Here is a 15,204-nt window from a genome sequence, read left to right as displayed (position 1 = left end):
TGGCAGTTAAACAAACACTTTATGTGCACTGTATGGTTAATAGGGTTAGTGACAGCTTTATTCCTGTTGGAAGAGTGAGCTCATGTCCGTACCCTGTGTCTATAGGTGATGACGCCAGCGGCTCAGGAAGCGGGTGCGCGGATGACATGTGTTCCCGGGGTAGACTTGTTCTCCCCAGCACTGACCGACCCGTGGCCATTCCCTACCCTCCAGAAAACGAGAGGGTGAAAGGCTCAGCCATGCAGAACCTTCCCTCCATCAGCATTTACCTGCTTACACTGCTCATTTTGCTGCTCCGGCGATAATTGACGAGGTGGAATCTGCCAACTGGGACTGAGTCTGGGGCATCGGGGGTTGGGGAGAGTTTAAAAGGGGAGGGAGGAGAAGTTGGGGGTTAGTTAGCTTGCCAAAACTAAAGAAATCTAAAGAAACAACAACAATAAATCACATGGATGGACTTCCTTTTGGTGTTGGATTGGAGCAAAATGGAAATATGAGTACTCATAAACGTTTTTGTTTTTTTTGTTCTGCTCTCATCTTTTATTCTTCCTATATTATGACACCTTTAGAGCTGGTCTTTTTTTTTTTTTTTGCATCTTCTAATGTTTTGTTTTTGGTGTTTGGTTTTCTCTGAGGTTATATCTGCTCCTAAAGCGTGTGCGAGACTATATTGCTAACAGTATGTTGGTGTTGACACCACAGGGAGAGGGAGAGTTGAGCTTTTTGCAGTGGCACCCAGATACTACGTGTCTGTATTCCACTTGTGACCGTGGGAATTGTTTATTTATGATTATATTTGTCCCAAAATGATTTAATCACATTTAGATATTTATAGAAAAAAGAAAAAAAATATCTGCTGACTTTAAAAGGAGAATTATCTGGACAGCATGACCCATCAAACCTCTTAATGCATTAAGCCTCACAGTATCATTACTTGTATGCACTCGCTCACACAGTGAGGTTGAGAGCACTTAGCGTCAGCACTTTTGCCATTTCATCATGTAATCTGTAATAATAGCCGTGATCACAGTCACACTGGCACGATCGCCCGGTGTAGGAGTAACACGGTCTGTCCTCTACTCCATCCATGCACTTATTCCTACACTCCCCATCCCACCCTCCTCCCCCGGCCCCACCGAGATTGTCTCCCTCCCTCCCTCTCTCCAGAACCTGCTGGCAGTGTAGCATCAACTCAACATTCTGGTCTAAGCAAAGCACGTGCTCGGCTGGGACAGGTCTCAGATGGAAGCAGCTTTTCGCTATGGAGTGTGCTACGTGGAAAGGAGGTGTCGCGTTAAGATCACCCCTGTGACAAAGGATTAAATGAAATGATCTTGGAGTCTTGTAGCACAGCAGACATGCACACAGAAGCAGAGGCTCCGTTGTCCTGCTGCACTTCTTTTAGTATTCCTTTTACATTCACAGGAGAGCAAAAATATAATATGCATAAAATTTTGTGGGTTCCCCGCAATGGCCCAGTGTTCGTGTGATTAGCATCATAATTTCAGTATCATAGATTTTTTTTTTTTCATGAATGATTGCCGCAGCGATCCATATAACCTTAAAAGCCACACCATGCACGTCTATATTTTTGATTGCTTCTTTGCCATTTTGTAGAGGGGGAAATACATTTTTTTTTAAAAAAAAAAACATGCTTTTAGTTCCCAAAATTTGACAAAAGCAAGATCGTTGTGTGCTCTTACCGCTTATTTTTTCATCATCTGTCAGTATCCATGTCCGCCTTTCATTATCTGAAACATTTCTATATCGGTGCCTATTTTTTGCCAACCCTAACCTCCTCTGCCCTTTTCCCCACTCATCAGTTATAATGACCTTTAAAGCGTTCCTCGTGCTTCTGCGTTGTAGCAAGGCAATATGACAATGACACAGTGCTTCATTATGTGTCAACCTTACTGGGAATGTTATGGGAACACAGTTTAAGGCTTTTTTCCCCCTGATTTGATGCTTGCTAGGGAGAAAACATGTACCACAATTTAGTTCAAAGAAATGCCAGCGCTCTCATTCAGGAGTGGTGCGTGCAGGATGATGGGACGATGCCCGCATATGTGTTTCGTTTGCGTGTGAATGCGTGTACTTGTCTTTGATTGAAAGCGCAGAAGAGGGATGGACGATAGCGCCTCTTTGAATCGACAGTAGTTCGGATGACACAGAAATGAGATTAACTAAAATGTACTGCACTAACACGGTGTGACAGAGTGCTATTAAACTGACAGTAACAGGCGCTTAATACAACTCGTTTTTCAGAAATTGCATTTTCAAAACTTTCACTGTAGTAAATGATCATATGTATTGATGGAATCTCATTTCATGGAACAGCGAGACAGGATGCAGAGGAGTCAAGTGGACATGATTTTTAAAGTACGTCATTACTTCACTTGTGCATTGGGACAATCCTCTATATAATTCATGTTGTGAAAAATCATTTACAGTACATGCACTCCCTGCTGATAATACTCCAAATGCTTTAGGATAGCGTGGGGTGCTGTCAGAGTTTTAGAAGTACATAGGATATATACTTGGTTAGTTACTGCTCTGAAAAGGGGTTGTTGTTGTTGTTGTTGCCCTATGTGTGACATGACAGGTTATTTTAATGGTAACTTCTTTTTTGATATGCTTTATTAATGAATGATTTGTTGCTGTGTGAATATGTGTGTGCGTGTGTGTCTGTCTGTCTTTCTGTTAGTCCCTGGTTAAGAAATCTGCCTGTGACTGCCTTTGATACTTTGAGATCAGTTTTAAGATTTAAACAGAGAGATGCTATGATGCAAGATGTTGGTGGTGAGGAGAAAAACAACAACTTCAAAAGTACCGTTTAGCAAGCACGCCACATAGGTCCTCTTTTTAAGACTCTCTAGAAAAGATCTGAATATGAATGTGAAGGTGCGCATGCAGCCCTGTAATAATAAAAGGAAGTACTTCAACTGTGATGGTGACATTCCAGTTCAAAGACGATTTACAACTTTAGGCTCACATCTCCAGTTTCAATGACAGCCTCACAATGTCATTAGCTGAAATTTGCACAACCCCTCCCCATGCCCACTCCTTCTTGACCTTTTGATCTCATTAATTTGTTGTTCAAAGCCCCACGCTCCCCTCCCCTTTTATAAAAACCTGCACTTTTATGAGGCCAATAAATGGCATTGTCTGCACAAAGACATCACAAGATGGTTGATCAATATGTGAGTCGACACCTTCCAGAAACAACTATCGATTGGGGGGGTGTGTGTATGTAGATATGGCCCGGCAAGATGTCTCCTGTCTGAGTATGGTGAAACAGTGTAAACATTAAGCCCCCGAGTGTGAGAGGAAGGAGAACAGATTGTCAAGGGCACTGATCTCAAATCAGTGTGTATGCCTCAATCCTGCCTTCGTTCATCACTGTAGGTGGCAATAATGCAAAGCTGATTATCCAGCCGTTAAAAAAAAGAAGAAAAACGTAACAGATTTACTCCAGACTGAGCTGAGATTGGGAGGCACATCTGAAGGGTGCCAGTTTATGAGGACAAAAATACTTTTATTTTTCCTGTTTTGATTTACTTTCGTTTCATTGTTATCGACAGAGAGTTTGTTCTCGTGGTGAACATGGAAGCCAGAAAGAGGTTGAAAAATATCTAAAATGTCTCATTTGCTGTTGTACCTGAAATCTTGTGTCAATTATATACATTGTAAGATTTTCAACAGTCTTGTGTCCTGTTTTTCTTTAATGGTTGGTGTGTTTGAGTGCATGTTTTTGTAGGAAACAATGATTTTACACTCATGTATAGTAGTCTAGATCTTAAAGCTTAAAGTTATATCTGCAAACCAGCTGCATAAGCAACAATCACAGTCATCGCTCAGCTTGAGCTAGGAAAAAAGTGCCCGGTCTCCCAGTTGATCAAACCATCTACCTAAGTTGTCTTGTCAGAGTGCAGCGGGGCACACTGACACCTGAAAAGAGCCAATGGGCTCTGGTGATGATGTCAGAGGTGACAGCTGCTGTCTAGTGTTGCCACACAGGAAGAACTGTTCAGAGCACACTGAGTGCTTTGTCCTGTTTCTGTGTGTAGACGATAAACAACCAGCTCCCTCAGGATGATTTTAACACATACTTGAGGGTTATCCTATGAGAGTCTGTAAAGCTACCCTTTTTACATACACCAAAGTGCTTATAATAATATACGTACAGAAGGTAACAGCTTAGTGCAGTCGTGCGGTGTCTCCATGTCTTAAGCTCATTAAGTTACAAATTATATGGGTGAAACTGGAGAAACAGAAGAACTTGCCATCAGGTAGGAGCTGCAATATTTAAGTATTTCTAAAGTGCTATTCAGTGTACACTCCCAAGTATGTTGGGAATCATTTCACAAAAAATATTAGTACCCTTTGCAGTTTCTTTTCAATAGACAGAAACATTTACACTGTGATTCAAACACAATCAGTATCTGACAATCATTCACTCTACTTACAGCGCACAAAAACGCCCAACTATACTTGCACTGTTCTCACTCTTCTGGCTTTCCGCTTGCCCTTCCCTGTACTTTTATGATTGTGTGCATCACCCTACATGCTCTCGATATTTTAAATATCAGCTTAATGGGACAAGTCTACTCAACTCAATACACGTACCTTTGTATGGGCTGTGAGAAAAGCTCAAGTGTTTATATTGTCCTCAAAAACCAAGTACACCCTAACTGCTAAGTACACTAACAGAATAAGTATCAGCCAGATGCTGCTAAACAAATGCACTTGTTTTATTGATCATCGGCGAGTGTGAGCACCTCTATAAAAGCTGAAGTCTTGGCAGTTTGCTGGTCTGGAGCATTCAGATGTGTGTTAACACAATTTCAAGCAGGAAAGAAGTAATTGTTGCTGCCCATCGATCTGGGAAGGGTTATAAGGTCATTTCCAAACAATTTAAAATCCATCATTCAACAGTGGGAACGATTGTTTACAAGGGGAAAACATTCAAGACAGTTGCCAGTCTTCCCAGGAGTGGACGTCAGCAAATTCACCCAAAGGTCAGTCCGTGTAATGCTCAGAGAAACTGCAAAAAACCCGAGAACTACATCTAAGGGTCTACAGGCATCAGTTTGCATGTTAAATGTTAAAGTTCATGACAGTACAATTAGAAAAAGACTAAATAAGTACAGCTTGTTTGGAAGGGTTCCAAGGAGAAAGCCTCTACTGGACGGGCAAGACCAAACTGATTCTCCATAATGCCCAGCGACAAGTTTGGAGAAAACCAAACACAGCACAAACTATCAGCACAAACACCTCATACCAGCTGTCAAGAACAGTGGTGGAGGGGTGATGATTTGGGCTTGTTTTGCAGCCACAAGACCTGGGCCACCTTGCAGGCGTTGAGTCGACAATGAATTCCTCTGTATACCAAAGTGTTCTGCAGTCAAATGTGAAGCCAACTAAATTCCTGCACAATAATGTGATAGATAGAAGTCATTAAATAATTACTAAAATGAAATTAAATACTTCAAGTTATTGTTGCTAAATGTGTTTCTACAAGCTACAAGCTACTGAATCATGGGATGAACTTAGTTTTCCACAGAAATCTCTGCAGTCCTGTGGAAAACTCTTTCCCTATGACTGTACTGGTATGCAAAAAATAAAAAAATAAAAATGTAACTCCCTGAGGAGCCGTGAAAGAAATGCATTTCATGTAGAAGTTACAGCAAATTGGATCTCTATATTATTTTCCCAGCAGCAAGTGTAGTGGGTACAATGCCAAACACATCAAATATGTTAATGTCACGATCTAAAACACGAATGTTTAAAATAACACCATTTGGGAGTTGCTATGTCATTTTCTTAAGTGATTAATCACAATTATTTGAGCTTTTTTAAAAAACAAACAAACAAACAAACAAAAAACACATATTTATATGAATGTTTTCATGCCAACAAGTCATAAAATCACTGGAGAGAAACTTTTGTAACTTATAAACCTCGTTATCCAGTCTGGAAGTTTGTCCAAAGACACAGGCAGTTTTCTATTTGTTTTTTGGGTTTGTTTTTCCTACATGACCTAAAATGCAATGTCTGGCGAATGTTTTATGGCTTGTTAGTCAGATTTACTCATCTTTTTTCTCGGTTTGATCTCTTTTATGATTTAACTAAAGACGTCCGCTGTCCTACTTTTCCAGTGCGTCTCATACTTGGCTCTCTGAGTTATTATGTAATTTTTAAATCAGTACTTGTATTTAAGATCAAGGGCTTCCCCTCATCGCCTCTGTCAGACGACTTTATATGAGCTGAGCGAGACTAAAGAAAGCTCACAAACACATCAGGCTCAGATTTTACAGTACAGCAGTATATACTGCCGCCAAGTGGAAGAAAGCGTTTATTACATTTTTTTTTTAATTCTTTAAACGGGGTGGAGAGATCCACCGTTCAACAGTGGGAACACTATTGCACTGTTACACTTTAAATTGTAAGTTATCACCAGAATAAGTGGAACTCTTTAAAAATCTTCCTCTGCAGTTTTATATTATGAGGATTGAGCTGTAGAGATGAAAAAAGCCGTTTCAGCTTTAAGTGAATGACAACCACGTTAGGTCACACTGTATACTCCTTATAGTATGACTCAGTATGAGTCATCCAGCTGGATTTGAGAGCAGTTTCTCCTCAGTTTCAAAAAATGTTCCATCATTCTACCTATTGCCAGCCTGATATCTTTATTTTTCATAACTCAAAATAATGTATCCCCATTTTTAATATCCATCAACTGTTATTCCCCCAAAGACTCTTGTGATATGTTATTGTTTGTAACATTAATGAGTCATTTTTGGACTATCATCTTCATCCATCCATCCAACAGAAATAATGTGTTTGGATAAAACCGATTTGTTTAAAAAAAAAAAAGTAAACAGTGTTTTATTTCATTGTATCTAAAGCATGAGATATATCCGCATTTTGTCATCTGCTTGAATGGCCTATGTGACTGATCCTGAAATAAATAGCTGGTTATGTGGAACATCTGTGGCACAATCAGAACTGAACAATTCAGCTAATAGATTGCTACATTTTTATGTGTGGAATCCTGTTTCTAACTTAGGTTACATAAGACTGGAGGGGTTTTTGTTGTTGTTGTTTCTCTGTTTGCTTTTTGAGATCATGTAATAGCAGAAGGTGAAAGTCATGTACAAGGAGTCAGACTTCCTTGTACTCTTTTAAAGTCCCGTTCAATAGTTTTCAAGGCTTTCTGAAGGTCTTTCAGAAAGTTCACTCTTTAGATGTTCTCTTGCTTCTTTTGAGTCATTTTCAGTTCACTCTTTGTACCTGACCATTTTCAGAGCAATATTCTTTTGTTTGTTAATCCTAATCCCAATCCAAAGAACATACTTTAAAGCCTGATGTAAACATTTAAAAACAAAATAAATTTCCATGTCTTCATTTAAATCTATGGCCCAGTGTTTTGGGGAATCTTGTCCAAATTGTTGAAATTAAGAACACAGAAAAACACCATCAGATTTTAATAGACCATGTAAAACCATCTAGTAAGCATATGACTGGCAACAGCTTCATTATTTCAGAATGACAGTTATGTTAAGCACACTTCCAGTTGAGCAAAACCATACCTAGGTAGAAAAACACTCAACAGAACATTATCAGTCATAGACTGGCCTCCTTAGAGCCCAATGTTCAACATTATTGAAGCAGTGTGGGATCATCTTGAAAGAGAATGGGGGAAAAGGCATCCAGAGCTTTGAATGTCCTTCAGTAACCTGGAGAACTATTCCTGAAGACTACTGAAAGAAATGACGAGAAAGCTTGCCTAAAAGAGTCTGTTTTGAGGGATAGAACCTTCAAGATGAGATTTTCAAGATCATTAGAATTGTTGAACCCTTTTACTTTACATACTGTATTTCCATCCATTACAATAACATTCTACACCCAATTCCCATTTCCTTGCAAAATATAAAGAAATGAGGGGTGACTTGACTTTTGCACAGTATAGTACTCTTTCAGAATGGATTGTGTTAATGTTTCTCACCAGTAAGGGGCAGTGTTGCCTTATCACATTCAAGTGTTTGCCTGGTTTACTGGTTACTTTTCACAAGGCTTCTGTTCTTAATTACAGTCCTCCGAAAGTATTTACAGGAAATCCAAGGCTAGAGCTGTTTCAACAAATCTTGACAGTGCAGCATTGCATGCACGCGCACGCACACGCGCACGCACACACACACACACACACACACACACACACACACAAACATGTTTTCTAGAAAGGCATGAAAAATGAAATGATACATTTTCATAACAAATACTCATATTCAAATACAAACCCACATGCAGATCAGTAATACTGCCTTTAATTGCGATACAAATCAAGGCATGTAATGAAATGTAAATGATACTATCAAAATAGCTATGGCTACTACAGTGCCGCTCAAGGGGTAAAAGTAAGATACAATACATCAACGGTCTGTATACAGCCAAATGAATACATGCCTAATCTTTAATGTGCATTCCTTCTCTTTCTCTCCTTCACACACACACACACACACACACACACACACACACACACACAGGAGTGCACTGAAGTGTCTCAGTAAACAAGCTGTCACACTGATTCTGCTGCTGAGGAAGAAAAATGGAGGAACGATTGTTAGCAACACATTAGATTCAGTGCAGGGCCCTGTTTCAGAAAGCCGGTTTAGAAAACTCAGAGTTAAAAATGATACTCAGGGTTGAGTAACCCCGAACTGTCCAACTCAGAATATTCGGTTTCAGAAAGGCTGATAACAATTAGTTCAATCAACCCGGAGTTGCTTTAACCCCAAGTTAAGCGCGCGCATAAAGCCCTGATTAGTGGAGCACAGATTAAGCGAGTCACCATGGAGACGGAGGGAAAGAAGGCGCGGTCAATGTATTTTACAGCGCTTGAGGCCGAAATTCTGATGGCAGCATATACCGATAACATGCAGATTTTGCGGAAAAAAGTAACACAGCCTCAGCTGCAAAAGAAAGGGAGCATGCATGGCAAAACATAGCCGACAGAGTCAATGCGTGAGTGTTAATTTAAACATTTATCTAGGGATTTCCACCCATTTAACACGTTATTTTATTACATTTCATTTAATTTTTTATTTTATACATTTTATTTTGTGATGTGATGTGAGCGCAGGTGCAACCCAACAGGCCCCAAACTTTCCTGGCAGCAAGTAAAAATGAAATATAAAAATATAGTCCAAACAGGTGTAATTGTATTATGAGCCATAGTGCTTGGTCTGTTTGTCCTGTGTAAATCAATTGCAGTTAGAGGCTACATTAATTTTCTTTCTGTAAGCACTTATTGAAATTATCTGAGCACATTACAAGTACATAGTTGCTTACTCTGTATGCTCAAATGTGACCCGTTACAGCCAACAGAAAAAAAGCGGAGGCCCGAAAAACAGGTGGGGGTCCTCCACCACCACCACTCACAGAGGCGGAGCAGTTGGCCTATACTATACTCCATTACTATAATGAAATAATTTGTTAGTTTGAAATGCTACAGGGAACTATGTACCTGTACATTAATGCTGTGGAAAGACTTCCTGTTCACATAGTCTCCTTCATTTACTGAAGGAGCAATGATTGGAATGTGAGTGCCATCTATACAGCCAATCACGCCTGGGAACCCTGAAAATAAATGTAAAATCTAAGTAGTAGTTCAAGTATCACCACATCATGAATTAAGTTTTGTTCATCCTGATACCTGCAATTTTGTGGAATCCCTCTTTGATAAATCGTGTGGGTCTATGACCGGGGAACACCACAAACGAGTACAGGAGACGTTTCAGTGCAACTGTCACATTCCTGACTGCCCGACAGACGGTAGCCTTGGAAACGTGCTCAGCGTCACCAGTATTATACAGAAAGCTCCCGTTTGCAAAAAAATGAAGTGCAATACAAATAATATGTACAGAACTGAGAGAATGTCCGCGATGTGTCACATGAGCAATATAAGGCCTGAGGATGTTATTCAAATAAATTATAGATTGTGCTGACAAACGGTAACGTTCACACAGAAAATCATCAGGAAATGATAAAATGTCCAAACGCGCTCTAATCACTCTCTCCCGGCGGAGAGCTCTGCGGAGAATTTGGGCTTCAACATCTACTGGCTCTTCAAGGAAGGGGCACGCCATGTCTGACACTTCCTACAGTCAGGTTTCCGACAAAGAGGGGGAGAAGGTCAGGGTTAGTTGAAGTAAACCTGCTAGGGGGCAGGTTAGCTTCACGGAGTGTGTCGTCATAGTAACTCACCCAGAATTAATCTAAACTCGCTTTGTGAAACCGAAAACCCAGAGTTTTCGTTAACTCAGGGTATACTTACTCAGAGTTTGCACTAAACCGGCTTTCTGAAACAGGGCCCAGATCTTTAGGCCTAAAACAAAAAGCAAAAAAACCCAAAACAACATGTTTTATGGTAAAATGTGATAGCTGCGTTGCTGTTATAGAACAAAATAGACAAAATACAACATTAGCCTCTTGGTTGTTTTGTTGGGCTAAAGATAAAATACTGATAATCTGCAAAGGACAAAATATATATATACATAAAAATGTCTTTTTTGGCAGGGGGTCTGTTTTCTATTTTTAAATAACTGATGAGTTGTGTTCTTTCATACTGGACATTGCTGTTGGTCTGGCTACAGTATTTTGGATTGGAATGGATGGAAGTTTATTAAGGTTGTTATTTGTCTGAGGCAAAGGTAGTGTGTATTGCTGTTATCTAACCATAATGAACTGAATCCATGAAGCTGTCTACTGTTTCTTGGCTCTTACCTGATAAAAAAAATAAATAAAATACATTTCATAACCTGGGGGATAAAAACAAGATTGGAACAGAGATCAAGGAAAGGTGCACGTAAAACTGTCTCAGCCATATCCAAAGCACAACAAGGAAAGTCAAACTGGCTATACCACCAGAAGATCGATAGATCTGAATGTTATTCAGGGTGAGATTTAAATCCAACTTCTTTAGTGATATAGAACTTGCTTCATAAAAAATACAAGACTCCAGTAAGCAAAAGTTCTGTTCGGAGAGTAAGAGCCTCAGAGAAATCAGAGGAGTGCAGAGGGAAAAATCCCTTCTATTTATTGATGAATTTAAGCTTTACACTTCTGTCAGGTATCAATGTGAGGAGACAGGACAGCAAGAGGTAAAAGGCATTGTGTCAAACTTTGTGGTGGAGGTAATATTTAAATTTCAAGCTTTGTCTACTCTAGAACTGCACCAAGCCAACTACAGCCTGACCAATGAGAAGTAACCACACATTCTGGTTTTCATCTTCATGGAAAACACTTCATGTGCTACTGTAGCAGGACAACAAGCCCAAACAGACCTCAAAGCTTAAAAAAAAAAAGATAAGGAACAAAAGGAAGGCTGATTAAATCTACAACAATAAACCAAGAAACAGAGACCTAACCCAAAAGAAACATAAAACACCAGGAATAACTTAAGCAGTCACACAGGAACCACATCAGGAAAACAGAGCCAATAGATAGGACCACACGACAAAGAAGTAAAACAAAGTGAGGTCTTAAATACTCACGTGAGGTAATCAAGGGAAGTGGATGCAGAAGGCTAGAGACACAGCTGAAACTAATTAAATGAGACAAGGAAGTAAAAGTGAATACAAGGCACAGGAGACAAATGACTGTCAAAGTAAAACAGGAAGTGAGTAACTGAAAGACTACAGACAACTTGATTCAATCTGTTGAAACAAGAGCTCATAGAAAACAAACTGTAACCAGGAACCGAGAGCATAGCAAACGAGAAAATACTAAAGAGAGAAAAATATGAAACTAAAGAGAAAATACTAAAAGATCAACACCTGGATCTAAGAAATCATAAAGACTAATTAATATAAGGAAATCAAACACTGCAACCCTGAACACTAGAGATAAATACTAAGGAAAAATACAAAGATAAATTATAAACATGCTGCACTTTTTGAAAAAATTGAATACCTCTGGACCTCCAAAATGAATTTCCTAGTCTTGTATTTTTTTTTTAATCTTCAGATTTTCCTATTTATTTTACAAGAATGGCTGAGGAATGCTGACTGTATTAAATCTGCTGCGTAGCCATCTAACCCCAATAAACATTTATGATCTTTATGCATCTCTGAACATCATAGGATATGTTTGATATTAAATTGGATTAAAGCCAACCCATATCAGTGAAGTCACTATGCGACAAACAGAAATGTTTCTTGGATCTTCAGTCCTGAGCAAACAAAAGCAGAAAGAGTCAGACCTTAAAGTCAGCCATTTGTCTATGTCACTTTATCACCACATAGAGTAGACATTATTACTAGACTTCTATCTCATTTTGTCAAGAAACCTGTTACTGTTTCAAATACTTGTTACCTCACTGACAGAGAGTTTGTTGAATGTTAAAGATCAGCATGTGCAGCCATCATTAACTGCAGTGGCATATCTTGGTAACTAGGTTGTGCTGTGGCCTCACCATATGGCTCAGCACTGCAGTATATCATGTTGTGCAGAACCACAGGATGTGTTCTCGGTGCTGCGATATGGCAATGCTCTACCAACAGGCATGCTGTGTACACAGTGAACAAAGAAAAAAAACTACACAAATATATAATTAACACGAATGATACAGTGTCTACTCGGTTTTCCAGCAGCTTGAAGCAGTTCCCAGTGACACTTAATGAATCCAGTTGACATTTGACAAACAGTAAGATTTAGCCATAGTCTGTGACCTGAAACAATCCGTAATAACCCCTGAGTTGTCATGTTTTTTTGGGGTTTTTTTGGTAGTTTTTTTTTGCTGGAGTTGGCTGTTCTGCCTTTATTCGTGCGGCAGAAATGCCGGCTAAAACTGAAAAGGGCAAAACTGGAGTAAAAGATATGCAAAATGCTAAGGAGTAATGGTGAAAGAGATGGAAATTGAACTCTTAATTGCTTTTCTCACCTGTGCTCAGTGCTTATAACTATATTATACACAACGCTGATTAACAATTAGTTATAGTCAAGAAGTCAATGCTGAGCAGTGCTGTGTGTTCCGAATGTGGGTACAATAATGGTTACAATAGTAATTACTGTTATCGCACACATTTCATATGCAGCACATGCTTTTGACATTTAGGAATTGTGTGCCTGTGTGCGTGCATGCAATTGTGTATTGTGTATGTATGTGTGTGTGAGAGAGAGAGCGAGAGAGAGAGAGAGAGAGAGCATGCAACAGGCGGATATAACCCTGAACATGACCTAACAGCAATGATTATTGATCTGATGATCCATGCTGGGATGAAAATATTGCTTTCAAAAGGTCAGTGTTAATTTCAGAAGGTCATCGTGTTAATTCTATTGTTTATTTGCATGTGTACTTGATTACATATCTGCTGTGTAGTGTGCATGTCTTAAATAAGGTCATTATCTAAATAATAAATGTGCAACGACTCTGTTGCCAGCTACCGATTTACACTTTCTCTAAGCAAAAACAGCTACAAGGACTGCTGCCATGATATTCTTTCATGGCTTGCGTATCTTCTTGTGAATTGTTTTATTTGTCACTCGTGTCAAAGAGATCACACACAGAGCCGCTGAGACTATGTGTGAACCTGCTTGTGTGAATACAGCCCATGCATACTAAGAAAGCATTTAACATGTGAATGTAGGTGCATCTGTTTTAATTAGAGTTTTGACCTTGTAGTGTGGCACAAAATCTCAAAGTAGCTCTAAAGGAAATGCAAAATCACAACAACAAATTCAAACGGTAAAATTCAATCACAAAATGCAACACTCGGCTGGCAGAGCAATTAATAAGAAAAGACAATGCAAAATCTCGAAGCAAAACAATTGCACCTTTAATTAAATTGAATCCGTTTCAGATAATGACATTTGCTAGACTTAAAGTGATAGAACACTGAGGTTTCTAGTAAAAGGCTCAAAATGCCTATAAAGCTCTTCTGTTTTGAATTTTTGGATCCAATTTCAATTTATAGCACCTATTGGGTATTTAGTATTCAGTAACCAGATTATAATATAAACACGTAAATAGAGTTCAACTCTAAAAAGCAGTTTTAAAAGTGTTTGGTTGGTTGACAAGAAAATTTTTTCACATGAACAGTTTGTGTTTTACACTTCGCAAGGCTGTTCATTTTTCATTATCATTCATTTTTCATTATATTGTCTTCAATCTGAGCTTGACAAGGACAACCATCCATTTTCCGCTGCTAATTCAGGTCATTGGGGCAGTCTAAGCAGATTTACTCAGACTTTTCTTCTCCAGTCACCTTGTCTAGCTCTCTTGGTAGGACAGTGAGGTATTTCCAAGCCAGCCAAGAAACATGCCATGTTGTTCCCTTCTCATAGGACATGTCTGAAACATCTCGCATTGGAGGAATCAAGGAAGCTTCCCAGATGTCCCAACCACCTCAACTGCTCCATTAGATGTGGAGGAAGAGTGGCTCTAGCCCGACCCACTCTAAGCCAGAGGAAGCTCATTTCCAACTTTTGTATCCACAAACTTCTTCTTTTGGTCACCATCCACAGCCTGTGGTCACAGATTAGAGCTGGAACGTTCATGCTCAGCTCTCGTATCATCTACAACAGGGTGTCCAACTCCAGTCCTCGAGAGCTACTGTCCTGCAGCTTTTAGAGGCATCCTTAATCCGACACACCTAAATCAAATGAGTGACTTGTTACCAGGCCTTTGCCAAACTTGATGGCATGCTGAAGAGGTAATCCAACCATTTGATACGGCTGTGTTGGATTAGGGATGCATCTAAAAGCTGCAGGACAGTAGCTCTCGAGGACTGGAGTTGGACACCCCTAATCTACAAGATACAATGCAGCTGCATCAAGTTTTCACTCCACTCTTAGTAATTCCCAGTTTCTGAATAAAATTCCAAAATACTTGAATTCCCCAACCCAAAGGAGGATTCCAGTTTTTTTCCAGCCAATAACCTTGTTCAAGCTGACTGCCTGATTCAGGTTAATTCAGTTCAATTTTATTTATGCAATAGTGCCAATTTACAGCAACAGTCACCTCAAGGTGTTTAATATTGTAAAGCAAAGACCCCACAGCATTAGACAGAAAACCCCAACAATCAGATGACCCCCTGGTGGAAAAGAAGAACCCCAGACCATATTCTAGTGTGATCACAGCAGCCATGACACCTTTGATTTCTTGGACCAGAACTACCATCCAACTTGCCCTTTGTTTTACCC

At 39.5% G+C, this 15,204-nt stretch overlaps 1 protein-coding gene across 2 annotated transcripts in view; it reads left to right on the top strand.

Moving 5' to 3' along the window:
• The window catches only part of gpc1b (glypican 1b), a 59,454-nt gene extending 57,215 nt beyond the window's left edge, over nucleotides 1–2,239 (top strand). For both annotated transcript variants that reach the window (XM_063461695.1, XM_063461696.1), the window contains exon 11: nucleotides 106–2,239. In XM_063461695.1, the coding sequence (XP_063317765.1) occupies nucleotides 106–305 (200 nt within the window). In that variant the 3' untranslated portion in view covers nucleotides 306–2,239. The remainder of the gene's footprint in view (nucleotides 1–105) is intronic.
• The last annotated feature ends 12,965 nt before the right edge of the window (nucleotides 2,240–15,204 follow it).

Source organism: Pelmatolapia mariae, linkage group LG18 (assembly GCF_036321145.2).
Source record: "Pelmatolapia mariae isolate MD_Pm_ZW linkage group LG18, Pm_UMD_F_2, whole genome shotgun sequence".
NCBI classification, from domain to species: domain Eukaryota; kingdom Metazoa; phylum Chordata; class Actinopteri; order Cichliformes; family Cichlidae; genus Pelmatolapia; species Pelmatolapia mariae.
Note: the sequence above shows the minus strand (reverse complement) of the source record. Positions and strands in the feature narration are given on the sequence as shown.